The following is a 25,488-nucleotide window of genomic DNA, read 5'->3' as shown; positions in this document are numbered from 1 at the left end:
TAAAACGGCTTGCCGGCACGATGATTCCCAAATAACCTTGGCCCAGGGCAATCTCGGGCCACACGTTGCCACGACTCTGTGGCGGAGGCCAAGGCACACACCGCGTGGCATGGCATAGGCAGGGGAAGATGTCCAAGTGTAGCGGCGTCTTGGGTCATGCGGTCGTTGGTCGGCACATCAGGTCAGTGGGGTCACATATGGTCGTTCGGGTCTCTCCTTGTGTCTTGTGGTCATGTGGGGGGTCTCGGGTCAGTCTCTTCGTCGTGTCTTGTGGTCTGGCGGGAGGGGAGGTGGGAGGGGGGGGGGGGAAGATCAATGCTTGCAAGGTCTTCCTAGGTCCAGTAGGCTGGGGAACAGCCATGCGATGCCTCCTAGTCCTAACCTTTCGCCGACGGCGCAAGAAGTCGCAGGGCGCCGAAGCTCCGGACCAGGATGAGGGGGTGATGATGAATATACCTCGCACCTCCAACCAAATGTTACGTGGCGACAAGCCGATGAAAACAGGAGAACAAAGAACAGAGAGATGATGCTCGATGATCATGAGATGACTTTAAGTTAGCGAGACTAGCGCGAGCGCTCCTGCCCGCGCCACTGCCCGTTTCCTCTTCGTTGCTCGTCCAATATCCTCCCAATTTTTGCACGAACAAAAAAAATAACTAATGACTATCTTTGGCAATAAATGATGGAATCAGTTGCCGTCTAGTATCGCTGTTTTGACTGATTTTTCAGTGTTTAAAGAAGCATTGCCAGCTAGTTCAGATGCATCATATATCAATTTGTGCGGTTTTGTCGTTCCCTGTGTAGATTTTCCTTTCCTTGATTCTTTCGGTGTCCTCTGTGCGTCTGAGTCGGTGAGATCGCAAATGTTTCTTTTATTATCTTGTTCTGGTTTTAGTTTTGTATTCATGATTAGCTTTGTAGTGTCTGTCATATGTCTTCCTCTTTTGCTGAAATCGCTGCACGCTTCTCGTTTTAAAGTTCTGTTATTATGTTGAAATATTGCTTGCCCGACTATTTTATCCTAGTTTTGTATAAAGATTACTTGACTAGTTATTTACTTCCCTCACATACCCCTATAACATCATCTGTTATCCTGTTCTTGTTCTACCCTGATTTGCTTCCATATTCCCCCTCTGTAAGGCCCTACCAGGCCTTTAGGGTATTTCAAAAAAAAAATAAATAAATAAATATTTTTTTACTACGATCATCTGCGAGCAAAAAAAAAACAAAACAAAACAAACCTAGGTAACGCGTGCACCTTTTAATTTATTTTCTACTGTCTTCTATCGGTACTTAAGAATAAGCCGATGCCCACTCCCTGAGACGACTTGCTCAGCGTGCTTTGCACGGTCTGAACAAAATCAAATTTCTACCACTTCGCGCTCCAACACGCACCCGACAACAAATGAACCCCCCACAGGGCTGACTCCTGTGTGTGCTTCGGCTTTGGCGCCAACACCTCGCCGGCTGAACAAAGCGGACTCCTAGACAGCGCCTTTCTCGCAGGCCATGCCCACTGTCGGCAAGGCTCAAAAGGTGCAGGCCGGATAGTTCTAAACGCTACAGAGCGCCGCTTGGACAAAGGGATGGTCCTTCAAAGCGAGCTGACGAGGAACGAAATGCGGAAAACTTCAAGCAGCTTTCCCAGAATACCTTTAAGTATACATCTAAAGGGTCGAGTCAGCTCAACGTAAAAAATATAAATAAAATATAAAATGGAGGGTGATAAAGACAGTGAAGCTGAGGCTTGTGCCCGTCCCGCCGAGAGGGCATTGTCATTCTTCGCTGCGGTTGACACCCAAGGCATGCCGACGCGCTTGCACATTGGAGCTGTGAAATCAGCCACGTCTTCTGGCTTATACACAACAGTCGTGAGAAGTGTCGTCAGGGCTCGGTGCTTCCTGTCGCTATCCACGGCTCACGCGGTGTACAGTCGCGCTCATCGTGAGCCGAAAGCCGAACCCATACGGAAGGGAAATCGCCTTTCATGGCCCATTTGAATTGCAGATTAGCGGTTGCACCAAAGGGGTGTTGTTACTGTTCAGGCCGCAACCCTTGCATTTGTTCGTATTTCTTTTGTTTTGTAACACGCCATTCGAAACATTACTGCGGCAGCGTGTATGATGCCCGTGCGAGTTAGGTATATGCTACCGAGGGATACGGTTTGGAACAGTGGAGTCGCCAAATCCTTATATAGTTAAAGTTAAACTTCTGTTTCCCTGTATACTTTCCAATAGTAACAGATTATACCGCAATTTTTTTGTTCTTTGCTAATTAGTGGTAAACACTGGCTTGTTATTGGAAATGGTGGCGAAGAGCCATTGATCCAGCAGCGTTGGCAACTCCACGATTCGAAATTGATCGGTGAATCGAAGGTGCATGTGTACAATATGCCTAGTGTAAGTTTTTCGATTTCATTATCCGGCTGTAATTGCTTTAAAGCCATGGTAGTCAATTATTATGAATAAATCTCACTTGGCCGCGGCTTGTAAAAATCTAACTGATTTCATTAACTGTATTTATTCGTTCAAGTTATTCCCGAAAGGCCATCATAATTCGAAAATATAAATGAAATGAAGAATTATTCACCTTTCCGAAAGGAACTGCGAACGAAAGTTTTCACGTGGTCACGAAGCGCAACAAGCAATGTACTGCATTAGGCTATAGTGAACACACATTTTTCTGGCGCGTTTATTACGCAAATTAAAAACTCAGGGGACGCCCAAGCATATTGAGCTGTAAATACATGTGGCGTATTTAAGAAGCTTATTATCGTTCACATAATTTCGTATTTAAGGGCCACATAAGGGCTGAGCGGTAAGGCTCTAACACACAGATGTACCCAGAAAACTTCGAACTATAAGGCTGTGTACTTATATATCCCTCATTTTTCGAAACCATGTGCAAGAACAGCCAAAAAAACTGGATTTTACTGGTTGGCGGTGAGAATTCCCTGATGGGCTTTCAAAGCCTCCTTGCCGCTGCTTTGTGCATGCTTTCGTACACATCTCGGCATTTATACATATAAAACTGAAGGGACAAAGGGCTGAACCCTCCAACAGTGAGAACAAGGAAACATCGGCATTGCGTCACCCCTCACCATCTCAGCCCGTTTCCCCCCTCTTGATCTTCGAGTCGTGCGGCTTCTTCCTTTCGGACAGGACGAAGGCGACCCCAGTGGTCGTGCTGCTCGCTTCACGACTGACAGCAAGCCACCGCGAGCTGGCTTCTTGCTCTTGTTGATGTGTACAGGCGCCTACGAAGACAGCCATCACGGCGAGGTATAGCCACCCTATGCGAAGCACACCTTGAGAACCCACCCCGCCGAGTTGCGTATCGCGAGCTACCAGCGTGCCTTCTTCGGTTCTTCACGGCTCCCCCTTGAAGATCACGCTCGAAGGACACGGTGCACGAAGCTAGGGAGCCGAAAACGCTATACAAGCAGAACGGACGGGCTTCTTGCCGCGAATGCCCTTTCTTTTCACGCTTTGTGTTTGCTGTTTCAGGGAGTGAGCTCGTTAGCATGTCGAGGCCCCCTTCATCCGGAGGTGATGCCGCGGCGGGGGGGGGGGGGGGGGGGGGGGGGGGGGGGGGTCGCGTTTATTATAGTTTTAACCTAGTTTGCAGGCCAGATTTTCGTGACACGACCTTGGAGTCCGCATATTGCAGGGCACCTGATAACAATAAAAGTTATCGCCAAGGACAAGAACGTCTACGTCAATGCTCATGCAATTACCAAACAGAAGCGCTATGTGTAAAACCACACACTGCATAAATGCCTGTGTGAATACACAGCTATGTAATCCACGGTCAAATAACGTCCGTTTTGAGGAATATAGAAATGACGCATGCAGTAACTATCTCGATTCTCAGCAGACAGCCCAATAGCGCCGCGAGGAAAGGGAAGGAGGAAGCGAAAAAACAGAGAGGTCTGGCGTCGCTTCTGAAGGCTCCAGACTAATTTCGATCCTTTCGACGACCTAGCCTGCCTGAGGAAATTTTAAAATTACCATGTACCGTTTGTGGCGCCTGTGCATTAAACTGATTTGTATTTGTGTGGTGTTGTCTGGGCAGGAAATAAAAAAAAAACAATTTTTCATCTTCAGGTTTTCTTTAATGTGTTTGACATCCCGCAGCAATTTGGAGACTAACTGTATTGCCGCACCTATTCGAGCTTTTCAGGACTAACCGCAAGGGTTTAACTGTTCGTCCCCTTAAGCGAGGGGTGTTAATTTTGATGTGAAGAGTGACGTATGAAACGCGGCATCGGGAGTAATTGTGACGGATAGTTTCTGGCATCAATCCTCACACGTGCGAATAATACTGTTACGACAAGGGTTTGACGTCGGAACGCTGTACAGGTTGAAGGGGCCGTTGACTCGTAGTTGACAAGCTGAGTTGCTGCCTCCTAGACTTGTGCAGCGCTAAGACGTCAAACCCTTGTCGTAACAATACGAATGGAAATAAAATCCGAATATGTTAGACATTGAATGCATGTAATTAGGGCTTGGAGCAGGGCATTTATATGACTGTTCGATCATGTTGTCTTTCGTCATTGGCGTAATCGATCTCTAGACACGCGCGGGGGCGTTTAATGCAGTTAGTGCAGAAGTCCGAGTTCGCGCCGCCGCATCGTCCTGATACTTACCGGGGTTCGGCGGGCCAAGACACCGGTGTGTTCTGTGGCATGATCGACCTTCGTAAACTACTTAAAAAGGAGATACATTTAAAATGCAGTGTGATTTGAAAGCTTCTACGGCGTCATTTTAAAAATGGCACCATAAAAATGACACGTTTGCTATCATGCTGCGCTAGCCAATTGGTTGGGCTTGAATCAGTATTCCCCTTAAGTGTCCCTTCATGTGAAAAGTTGAAATCGAAACGGCGCATAAGCTTGTGCACATAAATCTTTACACGAAATTGACGGGCACATCCACTCCCTCTTTGAGAAACGCTAGAAAAGATCACAAGTCTTCGTTGTGACGCCTTTGCACACAGAAACAACGTGCGCAACACATACTTTGGTTTCTGTAGTGACCCATTCGCGCTGCCCTTTATCTCACTCTTCCTCCCATTTGTATTTCGTCCTACGTTTCATCACCTTCGCTATACGCTTCTGTTTATGCCAGCTGAGCGTCAAGCGCCCGAGAAACAAGCAGCGGTTTCGCGCCCCGGCAAGCAACTAGCGTCTTTCCCGTGTTTGGTTATTATAATTTATTTAATAAGTCACAACCTCCACTCCGACTGCTTCCGAGCGGATCGCACCTCATCACAGTCTGAACTGCTGGATACATGCAGTGTCAAACCCGCGTTCTTACAGCATTTCGTGAACCCGATGCGTAAACCTCGCGTGAACAGACATGCACGTGCATCGCTTGCTCAGATGTCACCTTCCTTTTTCCCTCTCCCTTCCTCTCCTGGAAGTGATCCGCAGCTGTCTTCGTTTTCTTCTTCGTCCTCCTGCTAGCAAGGAACGAGAGCACTTGAAAGCGACGCGCTCGCTTTTTCTTCCATTCTGGTCACGTAGCGCGACAAGATGATGCCGCACGGACTCTCACAGCTAGCCAGGAAGCCAGCAGCCACTGCCAGAGTGACGATCCTCCTCGTGGCACCCGAAGAGGGCTCTGCTGGAACCGGTCGTCCCTTCTGCGGCTTCTTCCCACATGGGTACTCTCTCTTCCCTGGCACTCGAACAAAAAACACATAAACACTACGGTATACTTTTCTTTCCGCTGTATCTGTTATCTTCTTTTGCGAAGGAAACCTTGCGGGAGGGTGGGGTATCTTGGAAGGTATATATGAGTGTCAGGCGCGCGGCACAGGAGAACGCAGGGCACCGCTGGCCTTATCCGGGCGGACATCGGTATGAGATTGTGTGCTTGTGTGTGTGTGGCGCGCGTCTTCCCGCTGAAGACGCTGCCGTCGATGGCGGCCACCGCTAAACATGAGCGTAGCACATTTTGGCACCGGGACGCTTTTTATGGACTCGGGGGCTTGTCGAACCAGACGGCCGACACGGTCGCGATAAGTTCCTCCCCCAGACACACTCCCCCCTCCATCTTCACCAACGCCCCCCTTCATCTGGCTCCAGCTGTGGTGAGAGGCTAGCTTCTACGATTCCTACCACAAGTACTGCCCGTCGCACTTAGCTCTTATTCTTTAGCGCAAGGATGTCCGAAGATAGAGGGACCGAATGAAAAGATTAAAGAAACGGCAACGCATAAGACGGATAGATGGAGTGGGGTGAGCGGCGCTGGCTTTGATTTGCCTTTGGGGCGTGCACCGGTCCCTTCTCTAATCCGACGGCGGCCGCGGAGGAGTGTAGTGGAGTACGTCTGTATACGTGTGTACAACAAACGCGACCGCAAACGTACAGACACGCGAGCGGCGCGGGCAAACACTCTACTCGGCGGCCACTCGAGAGCCGAGTGGTTTCAGGAAACGGCGGGCCCTAGGCTTTGCCGCGGTCGGCGCTTTTCTCATGCATGCGTGTTTGACAGCGTAAGAGCTCTCGAAGCAAAAGTGTCCCTATTCCCTCGAGGCTTTCTTTAATTTAACTATTTGTGCGTATATCGCGTGTTCACAAATGTTCTGAGAGATCAAATCGATCTCACGTTCATTGTGTGCAGTTCCTAGAAAAAAACATTTAGTCGTTTGTTCTACGTACTTTTTTTTTTCTTCTTCATTTGAATGGGTTTAAACTAAAATGGCCCTCGTGGGCGCAGTGAGTCACGCCCGAGGACATTTTATGAAAGAATTTTGCGCGAGTTCAAAATTACTCCCTGTAAAGTGTTAACAGATTTTAATGTCAGTGCGGATGTCAGAGACGCTGTTCGCTTTTTTTTTTTTTTTTTTTTTTTTTTTTCGCGTCAAGAACTGAGGCGTTGCTGTCCTTCACCATCAAGGTTTGGAAACTTCATTGCAGCGAAGGAATACTGGCAACTACGCGGTAGTGTCTGAGAAGGATAACGATTTATCATTCCCGGTTCCATACATTATTGTTTAAATCAATGTACCATAAGCATCGCGCCGGCCACCTGCGCCGCAATTCATCTGATGAATCCACACATAAATATTTTTTCTTCGTATTACCAGTCAGTGGGTATAATTGCGTCCCCCCCAGCATAATTTATTATCAGTGCATGAAACCAACAGCTAGGAAGCTAAAATCTAGCAAACTAGATATCTTCTACACCGGGGAAAGTGGACGGAACCGACAATGTCCAGGAACGCTGCATTTACGTACGAGTTTGTGTGTGTTGGTGTGTAGGGGGGGGGGGGGGGGGGGTGAGGTCGCACCTGTTCAAGCCCACGCATCGGATAGACAAACAGTTCCAGCATGAATCATGCGCGAATGACCAGTGAAGCAGCGTGAGTGGGTGGGGTTTTCTCACGGCGCCTCCGTACATAAGAAAAGTGCCCCCCTCCCCCCCTCAAATCGCACACTTCTCCTCTCGGTAACGGCTAAGTTATGCCCGGCGCTTTCCTGCGAAACCCCTTTCGGGCTGTCCCGCATACACCGCGGAGCAGATCGGGCATCTGCGGCAGTGATGGCCAACGAGGTGCCTTCTTCTTGTCTCGTGGATGAAGCCGAAGCACTAGCGAGCGTCCATCTAGGCTCTCTTTTTCTCTCCCGCCGCAGAGTGCGTCGCAAATTGCCGAGGTGCGCGGGATATGTCAAAATGACGGAGGAAGTAGGCGTACTGCGTAGAAAGTACCGCTTCTGGACCGTCGGACGACTGAGGTTGATGGAGGTCTGCCGAGGAGTAAGGCTGTGAAAAATGGAAGGAAGGCTGCGAGCGTATGAAGATGAAAAAAAGAAAAAAAAATAGCCAGCCGCCAGCATGAGGGAGGGTGGGAAGGAAGTCCTCTTCGCGCGTTGCGTCAAGGTCACCTCACGTGTGCCTGGGTCCAGCGGAGCCCTCCTTCAAGAGCGCCGCGCCCCGTTCCGTGAGTGGAGAGTATGCTCCTGGTGCTGCGATGGTGCTGCTGCGTGCTGAGCGAGGAAGACTGATGGACAAGCGCCGCAGAAAACTACCATGAGCACCACCTCGCACGGAGCGGCAGGGCGACGCCACTTTGCACGGTTACAGGTGCGCAGCTCCTCTGTTGGAAAAATGGTATGACCGGAAGTACGACGGGTCACGATCGTAGAGGAATAAAATATGACGTCATGTCACGATGGGAAGTGAATGCATGTCGAAAATGAAGCTAGGATAGAGTTCGTCGCTCAGAATACCAAAAGGAATTTTTAGCAATTTATGCAATCCACGGTCCTGTGTTTTTTCTGTTTGTTTAACTAATCGTTTCTTGAGTTAATTCCATTCGAAAAACAGCTGCAAGAATCACACATTGAGACTTGGTTCTAGTGCTCCTACGGAATGAAAATGGGGCTCAGGAAGGGGGTTTCCTTACCACTGCTCAATCCCTGGAGGTTTACTGACTGATGGCTGTTTCAATTAGTTCTTCTTTCTGTCTCAGAAGGTAAAAATAACAGCAATAAGTACCATTAGCACAGCGATTCAGTCAACTATTAGACGAATGCAAAGTAAACTAGATGCTTCTTGATCAGTGTAACGAATCTTTTCTGGGACATCATTCGTCCTTCAATATTGAATTAGACTTCTGCAGTCAGTATATATACGTCACGTTTCCTTAAGAGTCGAGGAAATTTCCAAGCTTCTCACTATAATTAGGCAAATGTTTCCCGAGACATCAGTATCACTACAAGCGCTAAGGCAGCAGCCTTGACAATGCAGGCCTTTTTTTGTAGGTCGTACCCGATTTCTCCATACGAGGTCAATCTTTCCCAAACAACTCAGTCCAGTCGCATTACGCAACGAAGGAACGGCTTGAAAGTTTTTAATAGCGAGCCTTCCGCTTCCAAGTCACAGGTATGCATGCATGGTATACATAACAGGTAGCTCTTATGAACAGTGTGGAAATGCACTTCGTCATATGGCAGCTATGCAACTGAGTACGAAAGTCAAACTTAGGACGTGCCATATATGCACGTGAGCAGAAGGTGCTGCCTAACGTTCGAGAACAGCAACGACGCTACAGCCAGTTAACTCTTTAAAAGAGGTCAAACGCAGAGATCATTTGGTTACCATCGAGCTAATCTTCAAGATTCAAGAAGCATTGCCACAGTTTAGCAGTAGGAAGGACTAGAAAAGGTAACAGTAGAACTTTTATTGGGCTCTTAGCAACAAACAGAATGATCAACATTTAAAATTTTTCTTTTCTTGAAGTTTCGTTTATTAGGGTTTCAAGCTGTGGGCATAGAGAGAGAGTCCATGTTTTTATTATAGTAAATGAAATACACGTCGCATCGCTTCAGGGCGCCAAGTGTTCGCCAGCTGATGTGTTTAAAGTGAGACAGTCGCTCCAGTGGCACTTCTGTACTGTCCCCCTTTTATCGCGCTCAGGTGCCGGTGCATTGCTGGCAGGCCGGACTCTCGGAGCGATCTCCCCGCACGGCACATTTCCCGCCTTCTAGCTGGTTTAGGCGCTCCTTTATTTTTACGTAGCCCGTGATTTGCTATGCGCTCAGTAAGGCGGCTGAGCGAGTGGTGTGTGTGACAGGGTGTTAATGGTGTCAGCGGGAGAGAAAAGAAACGCGTTAAGGAGCCATCTTACTTGCTTTCTCTCCCTCTGTTTTCTTTTTGTTTTGTTTTTTATTCTTGAACATTTCTGCCTTGTTGTGGAATACAAAGCATCTGATGTTCATTAACTGCACTCTCCAAACGTGCTTCGACTTAATGGGGGCCATGTTTGGCCTTGCAGTGGGCGAGAGGAAAGAGAAGAAAAAAACGTTCCGTGTTTAGAAAGTCACGTGAGCAGCGCTAAAAAAGCACGTGATCACAAAACACCATCGTTCAGGAAAAGAAGCCTGTCACCTTATTGGTTTATAGCGTCCCTGTCTTGGCGCGCTAAAATTCAAATTCTTCTAGTCTCAGTACTTCGGTTTTAAAATGCGTTGACACCTGCCCCGGACATACCCACTCCTACCGTAGTTCGTAATCAGAGTGTTTTTCGTAGGGAGCAGATTATTGGAAAACCGGCACCCCTTGCATGTCTCCGATCCTAAAAAAATTGATTGGTCCCCGTCCTCAGCAGAAGTATTGAGAAACACACATGCTGTAAAAATGCACACACTAACGTGTGTGTTAGAAAGACTTTTGACTCACCCCAACATCACTCAAAAAGCGTAAATTTATATAAATTTATCACATGTACACGTTATTAATCCCGAGATATGTGAGTGTATATGACACTCTGGTTAAATTTGTATTGTCGTGTATATTACCTCCTGCGTGTAAGAAGTTCATCCCTAAATGAAATTGAACTGAATTGAATTTAACTGAAACGCTTAAGAAAAAAAAAAAACGCACGAAGCAGCATTTTCGGCACTGCATTTCCAATTATTTGTTGCCGTTAGTCAGAGTCCTTGTAGAGTGTTTTATATAATCGCCTTATGCCGGTGTGTTAGCAGCGTTCATTTATTTAGCCTGTTCCTTTCACAGGTGCACAGGGCCCACATGAGCCGCCAAGGCAAATTATGTGGGGATAATGACGATTATGTTATCATTTTTTCGCCCCCGTCCCCCCAAAAAAAAGAAAAAAAAAAAGATTTCACACCATTTATCCTCGACACTGACTTCAGGTCCGTCACGTCCAGCAAAGAATTTGTTTTTGTTTTTTTCGTAGTCTTACAGGTGGCCGGAAATCGTCAAACGGAATTTCTAACTTCTGGAAGATAATGCACTCTGCTATCTAGCGCATTAGCAAATAAACGGCCATTAGCTGAGCGCGTCACAGTTCGCGTTCACAACGCAGGCGCTGCAAACTACGAACAAAAAAACAAAAACATTACTGGCTATCCCGTGATGAGAGCCAATGTACTACATCAAATTGCCACGGGCTTCTTGGCAGCCTTGTCGCCAGCGCAAGTGGCCTTATCAGAAGTCTTCTTCTGCGGCTTACAACTCGTAAAACAAACGCTTTCCTCAAAATGCTTCTTACCTCTCATTTTCATCAGTGATCCTTGCTCCCTACCTAAATGCTAGTGACCGGCTGACCGCTGCCTAAATTTGCTAGTGAGTAGTGACCGCTGAGTTAGCCGTAGTTCGGTTAGATTGGATAACTGCAGTTTTAGTGAAACTCGGATCAGGTCAAATAGCGGGGGTCTAGAGGGCCATATTTCGGCAGTGGCCCAACTAAATTTGGAGGTCACCGCTGAGTTCGTCATGGTCAAATTAGGTAGGACATCCATTTCGACCTCATTTGAACGAGGTAGAATTTTCAAGGCCCAGATCGATAGCTATATATTTTGGGAGTAATCAACCTAAATAAAGTTCATAACCAAATAAGGTTCTACGCCAATTTTGGTCAAAGTCGGATGAGGTCAAATTTTCGATGTCCAGAGGCCCATGCATACATGGGTAGCCCACCTAAACTTGGAGGTCACCACTGGATTTGTACCTGTTCGGATGAGGTCAATCATCGGGTGGCTTAAGGGCTAAATTTTGGGGTTGCGGGAAAACTTTTCTAATTAGACACATGCCAGTCCTCTACGGCGACTTAAAGAGCGGAAAAATATCGTTCAATCTCGTTCAAGTCACTATTGAATTGTTCATAACCAAATTAGGTTCTATCCAATTTTGGTCAAAGTCGGATGAGGTCAAATTTTCGATGTTCAGGCCCACGCATATATGCATGGGTAGCCCACCTAAACTTGAAGGTCACCACTGGATTTGTGCCTGTTCGGACGAGATCAATTATCGGGAGTCTATAGAGAGACAAAGTTTGGAGTTGCGGGAAAACATTTTCTAATTTGACACATGCCGGTCCTCTACAGCGGCTTAAAAAAGCTCTATATCGTTCAATCTCGTTCAGTGCCTGGTATCACGGTTGCGTGGATATGTTAGCTCTCTGTTTCGTCTTGACAGACCTCAAGGTCACTGACAACGGGAGCTAAAATGCCTAATAATCCGGAAACATTACACCAGAGGGCCAAGTCTTCTGGAACACGTGCCGGTCCTCCACGGGGGCTTAGACAGCGGGGAATTTCATCTTGTTAAATCTCGTTCGGTGCCCGTACGGTCACTTTTCGGTTGCACGTATGTTGGCTTTTGGTTCAGTTTCAAGGTCGCTGATAATGGGAGCTAAAAGCATTGTATGCTTAATAACTCGAAAAATCTATCGCACCCGACAATCAATCTCATCAATTGTCAGAGCGTTCTTTTCGGAGAATGAAAACACGCTAATCAAAGGCCCCGTTCGGCAGAAAATGCGGCGTGGCATTGTGAGAGAAAGTCATGGGTATGCATGGCGAGTGGTAGCTGGCAGGTGAAATGATCGGACGCTGATTGGTCGGCGGGTTGTACGACGTCACGAGATACAATGGCTGATTTGGCAGGTGCTGCCAACTCTACACGCGATAATTCGTGCGTGACTCGGCTCATCGAAAAGTTTAGGTCGTTGGTGGCTGTTTCAAAGCTATAGAAGACTTGGGTTCTCAATTATATTCATTCTCTCTCTCTCTCTCTCTAGAACGATAATCTTTATTTTCTTTGATTTGGAGTACTTTCTTTCAAGCCACAAAACGAGTGGACCCTTCGGTACACTATGTAGAGTGTAGTTACTTGAGCCCGCAGTATTCAGGTATCTTTTTTTCTGGTTTTAGTTTCTGTATTCATGGCATTGTAGTGTCTGTCATGCGCGATGTGCATTGTTCCCTTTTGCTGAAATCGCTGCACATTTTTATCTTTTTACAGTTATCTTATTATGATGAAATATTGCTTGCCCGACAATTTTTTCCTAGTTTTGTATAAAGATTACTATGACTAGTTATATACTTCCCTCACATACCACCATAACATCATCTGTTATCCTGTTTTTGTTCTACCCTGATTTGCTTCTACATCCCCCCCTATGTAATGCCCTATTGGGCCTTTAGGGTATTTTAAATAAAATAAAAATAAATAAATAAATAAACATTGCAACCATTGACATCTGAAGTTCCTGCCACCCAGCCGGATTGCTAAATGCGTGTCAGAGTGCACGCGTGCACCCTCTTTAACGATTTCTCAATATCGAGAGAGGCACAAAGGTTCACATATGAGCGTTTGGCATTGCGCCGGCCACGGCGAGCTATGTTTCACGATCGTTAACAGATATATTTAGTCCTGTTGTCTCGTTTACATGTTCCAGCGTGATGAAAATGAAAGGTTTGTTGAGGTGCGAAGATTCTTCATTTTACCATTTACCAGTCGCCGGCGTTGACATTGTGAGCGACAAATCAGGAGCATGGCGCTGCCAGGCGGCAACTTGACATGGCCGCGCACTGACTGGACGTGTAGGGTTGTCTGGTATTATGTTTGACGGGAGCTTCCAACTAGGGGCTATCCTTTTATGTGGTAGTCTGATATCGAAACCTGTCAGGTCCCTTGCATTCACGTTTCCCTTACAGCACGCAGGCTTGGTTAAAGAGGGGCTTTATAGTATGGGCTGGTAGCGCTATCGCGCCATCTTAAGTCACTCCCACATCAGCCCTCATCCTGCCTCCATACGTTCCGCTGTATTGCTTCTCCAGCGTTTTTAACCCCATAAAAATTTGACCAAATCACCCCACCCTTTGCCACAGCGACCTACGACCTTAAACAGCACATTACCATAGCTCTCGAACTCTCGGACACCATAAACGCTTTCTTCCTCTGCTTCTACTACCATGATCATCATATAATCAGATCAGGAGGGTCCCCGCGCTTTCTTTGCGAAACGCCGACAGTCGCATCGACCATCGAAAAGAAACCGTCACCAGACACCTCGAGTCTGTTCTTTGGGTCGACGCCGTCTAGCAATCACGTCTTCGCGCCGCTTTTCGCTGTCGAGAGAGCACGCGAGCGTTCCTCATGCTACGCATTCGCCGCACCATCCATCGCAGCAGCAGCAGCCCTTCTTCCACGTTGCCGCAAAGCGCCAGCAGCAGAGAAAGAAGAAGCCGCCATGCGCCTCTCCGTCCGGCGATGGGGCGCCGCCGGAGCAGCGAAGCAGCAGCGCAGGCGGCGTCGGCGATGCTATCGGCACCCAGAGCCCTTCGCCGGCGCAGCCTGTTATATATGGCACCGGCGATTGTCTGCTCAGATTAGGTCCCGCGCACGCGGCATTTCAAGCCGCTCGGCACTACCGCGAGTTGGTGCGTGCGTGAGCGTATCGGCGGTTTGTGTACAGTGTGTACAGACATGCGGTTCCGTCTGCCTGTCAGCCACTCCCTGACGGCACTGCGTGGTCGGGCCATGCGTCGGTAGGGACGGCGTCTGTGGCCATGTGGTTCTCGATCGTATTTATACATAAACGAGTAGTACTACGTGTGTACGGGCTGATAAGCGAGCATATATCTGCTCCGTTTTGCCAGACTCTAAGGCACAACACTTTTCGGCGGCTAAGAGTTGTACCATACCTTCTCAACAGGCCCAGCCCAGGACGCCTGGCCGCGTACAGGAAAGCGGCGAAGTCGTGCTGCGCGGGGATTCCTCATGACAAACATGCGATATTAATTAAGCTCAGAGAGGAAGAAAGTGGAGCTAGTGATGGGTGTTAGGGGGTGAGGGATAGAAACAGGGCAGCATCACTATAGCGTTCGCGACGTCTTGGCTCGGCAATGCCCTGAAACTCTAATAACGATGCTCAGCGCCCCGCCGGGGTGGCGCAGTGGTGTCGGCGCTCGACTACGGTTCCCAAGGACGCGGGATCGAATCCAGGCCTCTGCGGCCGCTTTTCAATGGAGGCGAAAAGCAAGGTGCCCGTGTCAGTGCGCCCGTTAAAGATGGTCGAAATTTCCGGAGTCCTCCACTACGGCGTCTCTCATAGCCTGAGTCGCTTTGGGACGTTAAACCCTACAAACCAACCAACGAAGTTCAGCGCGTCGCGTTCACTGTGAGGCTTGCGACCGGGCAAAAATAAATGAAAAATAATAATACAAGTAAAAAGGCACATGAAAATCGATATGGTTCTTACACATCGATTGCGACCACTGCGAGGCTTGGGACAGCGCAAGAAGATAAATAATACAAACAAAACACACACGAAAATCGACGTGGTTCTACATCGATTGCGACTGCTGGTACCTGGCTTCCTAAAGCGCAAAAGTATTATTTCAGTATACATATATGTGTGTGTGTGTTAATGTTGTGCATGGCTCTGAAAAATCAGTACTGCCATTTGGCACGAAAGTCAAGTAGAGTCCTCACCCAGGCATTTTTACATCATTGCACATATTTTTCGTGTAAGGGATTCCATCTTAGCGGTACAAAAATAAAGAGGTGCAGACTTTTTTCACATTTGTGAATTCTTTATTTCCTATAATACGTGTCGCCGCAGCAGCGACTCCAAACATTACATACAGGGGCTTGTTGCTCACTCGTATTCATGCATTGCGCAGTTGCAGGACTCCAAGTAGTATACGGATCGAAAGCCGCGTCCAGATGTTACACGGGTGGTGCCTGGCGTGTGAGTGACTACTTCATTATCACGATTGCTGATAAGTGTTTCGGTGACTCTAGTCCACCTATTCGCCCGACCCCTCCATGGTCCCTCCCAGCAGCTCGCTCTGGCGCCGACCGTTTTTCGTGGTGTGATTGTAATCGCGCACGCCGTCGCCACATGGCCTGAGCACCTGGGTGCGGTCATATCTTAGGAAAGACGACGCTTCCCAAATGAATCTTCAGAAGATGCCAAGATAGCAGCCTGCTCCCACGATCTCTCGAGGGAAGTACAAGACAGATACTCGAATCGGAACATTAGGGAAGCTTTCTTTACTATCTATCAAAGCTAAACCGCGTCTCATTAGTGACCGCCCTGAGGATCAAAAGATGCCGCAAACATGATGCGTGCCCCACACTGCCGTCCAGCCACGTATACTATAACCCCCGCATCTTTCGCGATTAGGTTATGTATAGTTGTGTCGGAAATGCCTCGCCGCGAAGTGCACACCTTCACTTCCATCGAGGTCAGGTGTACTAATAAATAAAATTTGTTTTGTGGTCTACTTTGAGAAGTCGCAAGCCAGCCAATCGACATTCCATTCCAGTCTTCTTGAAGGAAATAAATGATACCACTACATTGCACAACCTTGAAATGCTAATTTCTGCATAAGTTGTAAACCAACGTTCCAGTTACCTTGAAAGAAGTACAACACTGGCAACACCCCCCTCAAGGTCAGCCCGTTGTTTCGCACGGCGCATTTGTCCGGGAGGATGCACAGATATCCATCCCAAGTTCGGCAGATAAGCAGGAAAGCCTGTCACGGAGGCTCGTCCTTCCGAATAGCATCGTTGAATAGGGCGTGGAATAGCCTACCTCATCTGAAGGACACAAAGCGTATACAGCCCTGGACATTTTCCCTGCCCTTTTCTTTTTCCGTTGGCTTGTTTTCTTTCCATTTCAGACTCTGTTCCAGTGAATGCAGTTGGACCCGCAATCACCGCCGAGAACGAGACGCTGCTGCAGCAGGCATCAGACTCGTCATTACCGTGTCGATCTGGTGTCAGTCACACTACCCGTACCTCTGCCCCCTCCTTGCCATTGTGAAGGAGCCTGACGGCTGGAAACCGGCAATCGCCATCTCGCGTGTTTCGCCCGGCCAGTTCGGCCGTTTTTGGTGCGGAGTGCAAGAGGTGCGTGCCACGGCTCGAAGTGGGGCCACTTCTTGAGGAGCATTGTGTGTGGCGCTCTGCGGTCTTCCCGGAATGATGACCCGCGATGGAAGGACGCCCTCGCGTGATGCTAGTGCGGGGTGGATGACCGAATGACCCCCCTCCACCCCCCCCCCCCCCCCTCCAGTGAAGGAAAGCAATATCAAGCGCCGAATATGACGCGTATGTATATATACTCTTCAGAACAGCGTGCCCCCCCCCCCCCTTCTTAAATTTATTATTATTATTATTTTTTTATTGAGGAGCGCAGAGATGGAACAGTGTAGGTTACATTGGCGATCGGCCGAGCATCATAAATACGTTCGATGCAGCCAGCTCACCCGGTTTGCTGCCAGCTGGTTCCTTCCGCGTTAGTTGATCTCCTCTTATATTTACTCCTCCTCCTGTCTGATCAGTCTATTATACTGTTCATGGGCCGATCTCTGTCTCTGTAGTCACGGAAACTCTGAACGTGAAAGTTTGCCAGTGATTGCGGATTTAATTAGTTGCTCACTTCACCGACAGGATCTGGTTATAGATAAATGTACTAAATCTTCCGTGAGAAATAACATCATGCACCCTGCGTCGTGATGCAATTATCTGAAAACAGTACCCTCTCTGCACGAAGGCGTGTGTGCCTTTCGTTGCTATTCCGCTTTTATCTGGGACCCCTAAGCGCTGTAGCGGACATCAACGCGACACGGGAATCTTATGTACATGCTATAAAAATGCAGCCGCCTGTTCAGCGGCGCAGCCGTGCCTCGAATGCAGGAGAGGCCACCGTATATCCCCCGCTGTGCAGTCCGGTCAGTCGCCGACGCACAGTCGGCGCGGGAGACCAGGGTAGTCCGTCTTTGTGCGAGACGCAGCGGCGGCCGCAAAAGGACCTCAAGTAGCGACGAGGTAATCCCCAGAGGGATTAAGGGCGACTTAAAGCCTCCCTCGCTTTTCCGCAGCGATGTCTGAACAACGTGGACACCAGCCCTCACATCCACTCCCTTTCCCTCGTCGTGGCTTTGAATTATTTATGGCCTTCGTGTGGTCCAAAGATTCAGCCTCTCCATCAAAAAATAAGAATGAAACGGAATATCTCGTTGCACGTGAGGTGGCTTTCATAAATAAGCTTCGCATTCCTTGGGGCAGGTATTCACTCGCTTACTTCCTTTTTAGCCCGAGCACCGGTGCATCAGGTCGTCTTTCAATGTCTAGAATGCTGCTTCCAACTGTCTCCGCATACACCAGCAAAACGAGTGCACGTTGCGCGTGAACATTTTTGCCGCCGGTATGGAACTCCAGCCATACTGTCGACAGCCCGGTGGTCAAGAAGAAAAAAAAAAAAAAATGACTGGTTAAAGGTGCCACGCCGAATTCGATTATGTTCATTTACTTTCTGTGAGTGCGCTCACGGTTGTCAAGATGAATATTCTTTATAAAGCCGGGAGAAAAAAATGGGGCTGTTTGTTGCTGATATACACTATCAACGTACTTGTCTACAAAGGGATTTGGATGATCGTGCATTGACTGAGTATATATTAAATTTAGTGCGCTTGAATGAATCCACACAGGATAAATGACATTCGCATCCTTGTGAGAACTTATTAAAGGCACGCGTCCTATAGCTCTTTTTTTTTTTTTTTTTTTTTTTTGTTCTCTATACTGGATGAATCGCACAAGGGGAAGAATTTAATGAAGCGCTTGTCCGACGAGAACAAATTGTTAACCTTTTAGACCGCAAGGCGTCACCTTCCTGCCGGTCATAAACGTTATCAGGCGTTAATGCATATTCCGCAATTCTTTCATGTGTGTTATGTTCAGTTCTTCCAGTGCAGACCTTGTGCTGTACATAGTCAAAGCTTCCTAGTTCAGAGTGATCTCTGTTACCAGGTCTGGTATATGGGGAACCAACAGCCAGCTAGGGAGGCCTGGGAGGCGGCCGTGTCCAGCTCGGCCCTAGAGGCCCAGCGTGCCCTGGTCCAGAGAGCTCGGGCAGCGGCGGTGGCCAATGGCGTCGCGGAATAGGGTCTGTCACTCAGCTCCGCAACCATACGCACCTTCCTTTCCCAAATCATTTCATTGTAAATAAATGTTTTCTCCTCCTCCTCGTCGTTACTGTAATGCACTTTGCCGGTAGGCAGTGTAAACTCAACGGTGGCGCAGTTACTAGTTCCGTGGTCAGAATAAGTGTCTCGCGCTCAGCGAGACTAATGTGCCTCAAGTAGGGCACGTTAGTCATTCTACAGCTATTCTTATATTGATAGGTCAGATATTAAACTACATTTAATGAGGCAGTGACATGCATTGCATTTTTTCTTTTTGTAAGCTGCTTTTTCAGGTCGTTCCTTCCATCTCTGTCAACCTTCAATAGAAAAGGGGCGTGGCGTTGTTCTTATACGATTAGAAACTGCATAATAAGGTATAAATCAGATGCCTCGACTCATTAACCAAAGGCCCCGCCGGGGTGGCACAGTGGTTACGGCGCTCGACTACTGTGCCCAAGGAAGCGGGATCGAATCCCAGCCTCGTCGGCTGCGTTTCGATAGAGGCGAAACGGAGTGGCGTCCGTGTGCTGTGCGATGTCAGTGCACGTTAAAGGACCCCAAGTGGTCGAAATTTTCGGAGCCCTCCACTACGGCCTCTCTCATCGCCTGAGTCGCTTTGGGACGTTAAACCCCACAAACCAAACCAATAATTAGCCAAAGCTAACGGCTCTTCCATCATTTTGGATATGCCATGTTATCGACCATGTTTTGGGCTTTCATCATTTCTTGATTTTGCTTTTTCAAGGCTGGTGGCACTACAGTGGGCAATGAAGTAGAATGCATTCGAATCTGTAATAATTCATTTGCTAGGATATTTTACAATATTTATATTCGTGGTATCATTTCAGCAAACATTCTTTGTTGGTTTGCAGATGGAACATCCTTAAGGTCCTCAGCTGTCCTCAAGGGCTTCACGACCTCTGCATAGTTTCGTTATGAGAGAGACAATAGAATAGAAAGGCAGGGAGGTTGCCCAGTAGGATTAACTATGAAGTTAGGGTATCTATCTGATCTCGTGCAGCCCAACCTGCAACTTCCCTCGAAGATTCACGGCAACAATTGTTAAGCTTAGTACCGGCGTTATTGGGAACATGAATTTCTGCAACCAACTCAGAGTTTGCCTGCAATAAAGGTCATTGGCAAGCCTGCTAACGAGTAATGAGTAACACCGGCACAGCTAAGTATTTGCTTGCTAGCGACTTTGAAAAGTGGAAATATAGGTATTAATAATAGCAGTGTTTAATAAATCACTTGAACCTCACCACACAGAAGTTTAGGTGCGGTGATGTGTTGACATATGCTGCGAACAGAGAGAGAAGTCTTTGGAATATGTTTCTGAAATAAATATTATTCAACGTTCAATCACTGCTTACACTCAAATGATGCGTTCGCAACTCTTCACACGTTTCTCTATTTACAGGGGACACGTTAAGTCTGTACAAGGGTCCCACAGTCTTATGTACACGCGAGGTCATTGGCAACACTCACACCATCGTCACATGAGTCATCGCTTTTCTGTGCGAGTGGCTTTTAGTCCTGGACACAGAAGACGCATTGAGCGGGTGGAACTGGTGGTGGTGCTGAGGGGTATGCAAGTTCACGGGCAGCGGAGGCTTGGTGTACTGCACACGGCGCGACGCACGGCGACCAAAGCGGGACGCACACACTTTGCCCCACGCAGTCCACGTCTTGTTGCTCCAGATCCACACACCCGTCGTGATGCCCACCAGAAGGGACATGAAGATCTTGAGCATGAACACTTCCTCCAGCGGAATGCTGTCCTGGAGTCTGCAGGGCGCCGACGCGTCGCCCCGTTTGGCAAGGCACTCCAGGACATTGGCAGTCGCCTGGGCCTTCCAGGCGGGCATACGGAGGTACTCGTAGATCAGGCAGGCCAGCAGCGTAAGCGCGGGAACCGTGGACAGTACGGAGAAGAGCCCTATGCGAACCATAAGCCGCTCGAGCTTGTTGGTGTTCCGACCGCCTTCCTTCATAAGCTTTCGTATCCGCAGGAGGGACACGAAGCCCAGGAGAATAAGCAGGCCGCCCAGACTCAGCACGAATATTAGGGGCGCGATCACGAAGCTCAGCAGGGCCTCGCGGCTCTGGTTGCCCACAAAGCACAGACCAGTCAGTTCGTCGCCGTCCACGTGTCTGAGCGCAAGCACGACGATGCTCAACACTCCGGGCACCGCCCAACAGACCAGGTGAAAGTAGCTGGCCAGTGACTCGATGGCTTCGTGACCCCACTGCTTTCCGGCGGCCAGGTACCACGAGAGCGTCAGCACCAGCCACCAGAATGCAGCGGCCATGCCGAAATAGTAGAGGAGCAGGAACACAACAATGCAGCCCCACCGGTCGATGCCTTCGACGATGAGGTGCGACTCGACGCCCTCCGATTTGTTGCAGGAGATGAACTCGGAACCGGCGAAGATGCGGAAGAGGTAGGCGACACTGCTGAAGGAGCAGCACAGGCTTAGGAATATGATGGGGCGCTCGGGGTAGCGGAATCGAGTCGGATTGATCCAGAATGTGGACACTGTGAAGATGGTGGCCATAAAACACACGGCTGCCCAGATGCCCATCCATATCTCGGCGAAGTTCTTGTCGTTACGGGTGAAGAGGAAGTCCATGCCGCAACGCGGGATGCATTGGTCCACGCTGCGTCCCGGCAAGTCAACCATAGTCTCGGGACAGTTCTTCGAAGCTCGGCCACTTGCTGAAGACGGCTCTGTGGAGAAAGTGTCGAAGAAACGACCGTTCTGGAACTTCTTGAACGGCGGGAAAGCGTGCGGCAGGGGCAGGTTCAGAAGCTTGCTATGCGGAGACAATTTACTGCTCTCTGTCTTCTCCGGGAGGTACTTGGAGTAGCGTTCGTCTGCGCCGGGCGGGAACTCCATACACAAACCGTTCTTCTCTGGCACTGGAAGCCGGCTGCAGTTGAGCGCCTGCGGCCAGTTGAAGTTGAACTGTGCCAACAGCGGAAGGCACTTGGACTTAACCTCTTCGCAGATGGACTGGCAAGAGGGAATCGGCGTGTCCACTTGTTCGGTGCACATGGGCGCGTAAAGGGAACACAGGAAGAACTTCAGGTGTTTAGAGCAGCCGATTTCGACGAGTGGCACAAACTCGTGCACTTGTATGGCCGCCTGACTTTGGTCCGTGTGCCCCATCATATTGGGCATGCGTGTCAAGTTGTACGGCATGTCCTGACACATGGGAATAGTGATGCGCTCACATTTGCTGCGTCGTCCCTGGTCGAACTGCATGCGTTGGGCATCCACCACGGAGAAAACGAGCAATATGAGGAACAACCACGGCAACCTCTGGGCCGTCATGTCTCGGGAACACTCGTTTCGAAACACGCGCACACTTGGAACCACGGCGGGGACGTCAGCAGACCACTGTCATGCGCTGCAGCCGGGCTGGCATGTCGAGAAGGAGCGCGAGCGTGTAATCCGTGCGGAGCGCAATCGCCGAATGAGCATCCTGCGGCGAGCGCAGCACTTGAAGTAAGCAGCCGCCACGGGCTGAGCCGAAGCCGGTAGCGGAGGGGTCGAGATGTAGTCCGTGAATAGGCCTGCGAACGTCTTGCTCCGCGGCTCCTTTGTCAACTTCTTCCAAGTCAAAGTTATTCTTCTGACATAAGGACCAGGAACATTCTTTCTCAGGTGCTGTTTAGCTCGAGCCAATTTCAGCGGCTGCAAGTTTTATGTGCATGTGAATATGTTTATCGGCCTTAGCACTACTTTCTTGCGCGCGAGCACAACGTCAAGAGAGCGGTGGGACGGCTCAGTTGCGGCGGCGTGCAGGCTGACGCTTTTGAAGTTCGCCGCCTATGCCGGGAGCATGCCGCCGCTTCCTCGGAGCGGGGAGAAGGAGAGGGGAGAACCTTTCGGCATTTGTTTACGTTTTTTCCTTCCGTCGGGAGGATGTAAGGCCGGCGCGAAACGAAGCTTACAAAGCAGGCCTTGCGAGAGCGGGGGAAAGGAGGGGCGCGTGTTATTTCGTCTTCTCTTGGCGGGTTGTAATTAGCTGGCCTGCCATGGGTACCTGCTAGCCGGCTTTGGGGTGCTGCTGTGGACGTTAAGAGCACAAGGCGTAGGAAGTTGGGGAGAGGTGAAGAGTTTGAGGGGAGAGGCAAGAAGCAGGGAGGAGGGGAAGTCCTTTGAGGGGGATCCCCAGGCAAAGAAAGACTACTTTTGACCCCTCACCACTTTGCGCTGTTTCGCCGCGGCTACAGAGTTTTTGTCGCGGTTCTCTTTCTACCCTCGTCACTTGTGTACTATGCCGCCTCGGCGGCGCTCGTTTCATGCTCTCTCTCTCCCCCTTCCCCCCTTCACGGTTTTCTCTCTTCTTTTCGTGTACTCCTGCGAGGTCCACCCCAACGAGATGGTGTACGAGCGTACGCGCCTCGCCTTGCTCGGTGTTGCGCGCCTGCCGCCGCCGCTGGCTGTGCTTGCTGGCGGCGGCAGACTTTTCCGTCGCCCTTTTCTGATCGCCCCTTGCTTTCTCCCTCACGCTTGGCCGCACCCTCTCACTCTCTCCCAAACATGTCTTGTGCTCAGCAGCCGTCCCTTGTTCCCCCCTCCCCCCAACTCCTGTTTGCCCTTTGCTGTTTCTGATGTCGGTCGAAGTGCCTCTCTCTGAATTGCTTCAATGTCCCTTCTTGATACTCTTTCCCCTCACAAGTTCCCTTTTTGGTTGCCGCCAAGGCGATATAATTTCTGTGAGAAGCCAATAAGGTAACAAGCAATGTGTGAAAGCTGGGGGTATCACCGCAAAAGCTGAAATGCTGAGAAACGGGGTTGGCCGCTCTTGGCACTTCGGCATGTCGAATAGGTCTTTGAGCCGTGCCAGAGGGGTGATAGTTGAAAGCGGTTAGGGCTTAGCTTCATTTCGCTGGTCTCGCCATCGAAGTAAAGACGACAAGTAGCAGCGTTTGCTTTTTTTTTTTTTTTTTTTAACTGCTGGTTGGTCGGTCAGCTTGTAAACGCTCTTCGACGACGTTGGGCTAGTAGCGCGGCTACGTAGCGCGTCCAGCCTCGGGCAGCAAACGGCTAGGTACGTGACCGGTTTTTCTTTCTTGCGCTCGTCGTCCTCTTCGCTCCTTCACCGACGGGCTTCACGGGCGCCATGCCCGCCGAGCGAACCACCGGGCAGTGTTCCCTTCGACACGGGTGTCACGTCAGAGAGCACAGCGCGCGATTCTTCTCGGGGGTGTGAGGCCGGCTTCGACTTCTTGTCTCCCCTCCTAGCGCCTCGGCCGAGGGTAGGGTTCCCCTCACGTGTCGAGATTGATGATGGACCGCCTGTGAGCGTGGCGTGCCGCTGGCCGTGTTTCTTTTCTCGCCGGCCTTTTCGCCTTTTCTCTTCCTTCTTTCGCGCGGCTCGCAGCTAGCAGACGGAAGGCTCACGTCGGTTCGTTTTCTCGCTTTGCGGCCGCTCGCCCGGCTCGCGCGGACTGCTGCTCTTCTTACCTCGAACGCGCTGCGTCCAACTGCTATTTTAGTTACTTCTTCTTTTCCGGATTTTCGCTATCATGCCTCTCGACTATGCCGCCGGAGCGCGAACGATTCTCCGCGCTCGCGCGCCGCTGCGGCGTGTGTGAAAGAAGGCGCGCGCGAGCGATGTCAGTCGGGCGCGCCACGCTTTGAGTAAGCAGCTCCGGTTATCGCGTGCCTCGAAGCAGCAGTACACGCCCCTCTCCCCAGCACACCGGTGAACTTCGTCTCCGGAGAGCGGATATGTCGTGTACACCTCAGCTTAATGGTCGCTTGCGTAACTGGCGTACAGCCTTTTTTCTTTTTTCTTTAGGTGCAAGCAAGTCTCAGGTAGGTGTCTGCGGCGGCAAGCAGACGCTGCATGCATGCCGTTTTTGCCGAAGCAGCCACAGAGCGACCAGGAAGCTACTTTTCGCCAAATAAGCTACGCTCGTTCGTATCCATCTACACCGCTCAACTGCGTGCTCTGTTGTGTATCCAGGACAGCTGTTGCTGCCTTGAGGGTCCCAGTACACATTTCAGTCTTTAGGAATTAAATCCAATAAAGGAGATTGTGCAGGTTTCGAGCCCTGGGCCACTTGTAAATGACAACTGCCCTAAATATTCAACACAAAAAGAGTGTTACACTCGTAATTTTTATTCTTTTGGTGAAAAGAAATATTAAGATGCCGCTGAACTCTCTCTGTGTCAACCAGAGCTAGTATTAGCACATTATAACAAAGCAGAAAATATCACGGTTCACTTTCTTTTCTTTCAACGTTTCTAGAAAACCAGAATTGCGCAAAAAGGTCGTGACCTAACATGAATTTGAAATTCAGTCAAACGTTTGATGTGATCATAACTTCATAAGAACTCAAGATGATTCAAACGTAAATGTCACAATGACGTCATTATGATATCTCGCTAACGCGAGCTCTCACAAACCGGGCGGGTCCCCATCCCTACCTCACCCCTCTCCTAGGACCCTACGGCGACAGGCTGGAACACCTACGGTTAGAAAGAAGAATTTTCTCACCACCACACAAACAGCTTCCTTCCTCGGACGCTATAGACTGGAGAAAAATACAAACAAACACATTCCCTAATCTTCAAATTTTAAATAAGATAAGCCCAGCAAAATACACGAGTTACTGTCCTTGGTGCGGTGCAAGCCCCACACTCTATCGCATCTCTTGGGAATGCCAGGACAAACCTGACCCAACGTTAATAGTGTCATGCCCGACACACGAGCAGTGGGAGGCGGCCCTG

At 49.4% G+C, this 25,488-nt stretch overlaps 2 protein-coding genes across 2 annotated transcripts in view; both read right to left on the bottom strand.

Annotated features, from left to right (window-relative positions):
* LOC146208277 (uncharacterized) overlaps window positions 1-25,488 on the bottom strand; it is a 419,325-nt gene that overhangs the window by 337,795 nt on the left and 56,042 nt on the right. The gene's annotated exons all lie outside the window — the stretch shown is intronic.
* LOC146208278 (frizzled-10-like) lies at window positions 19,389-22,377 on the bottom strand. The gene has a single exon (XM_084592433.1). It carries the CDS (start codon window positions 22,072-22,074, stop codon window positions 20,221-20,223), a length of 1,854 nt encoding a protein of 617 aa, XP_084448559.1. The 5' UTR covers window positions 22,075-22,377; the 3' UTR covers window positions 19,389-20,220.

Source organism: Amblyomma maculatum, chromosome 1 (assembly GCF_055883805.1).
Source record: "Amblyomma maculatum isolate TAMU_Amacu chromosome 1, ASM5588380v1, whole genome shotgun sequence".
NCBI classification, from domain to species: Eukaryota; Metazoa; Arthropoda; class Arachnida; order Ixodida; family Ixodidae; genus Amblyomma; species Amblyomma maculatum.
The sequence above is the reverse complement of the archived record's forward strand: the minus strand, read 5'-3'. Positions and strand labels throughout refer to the sequence as shown.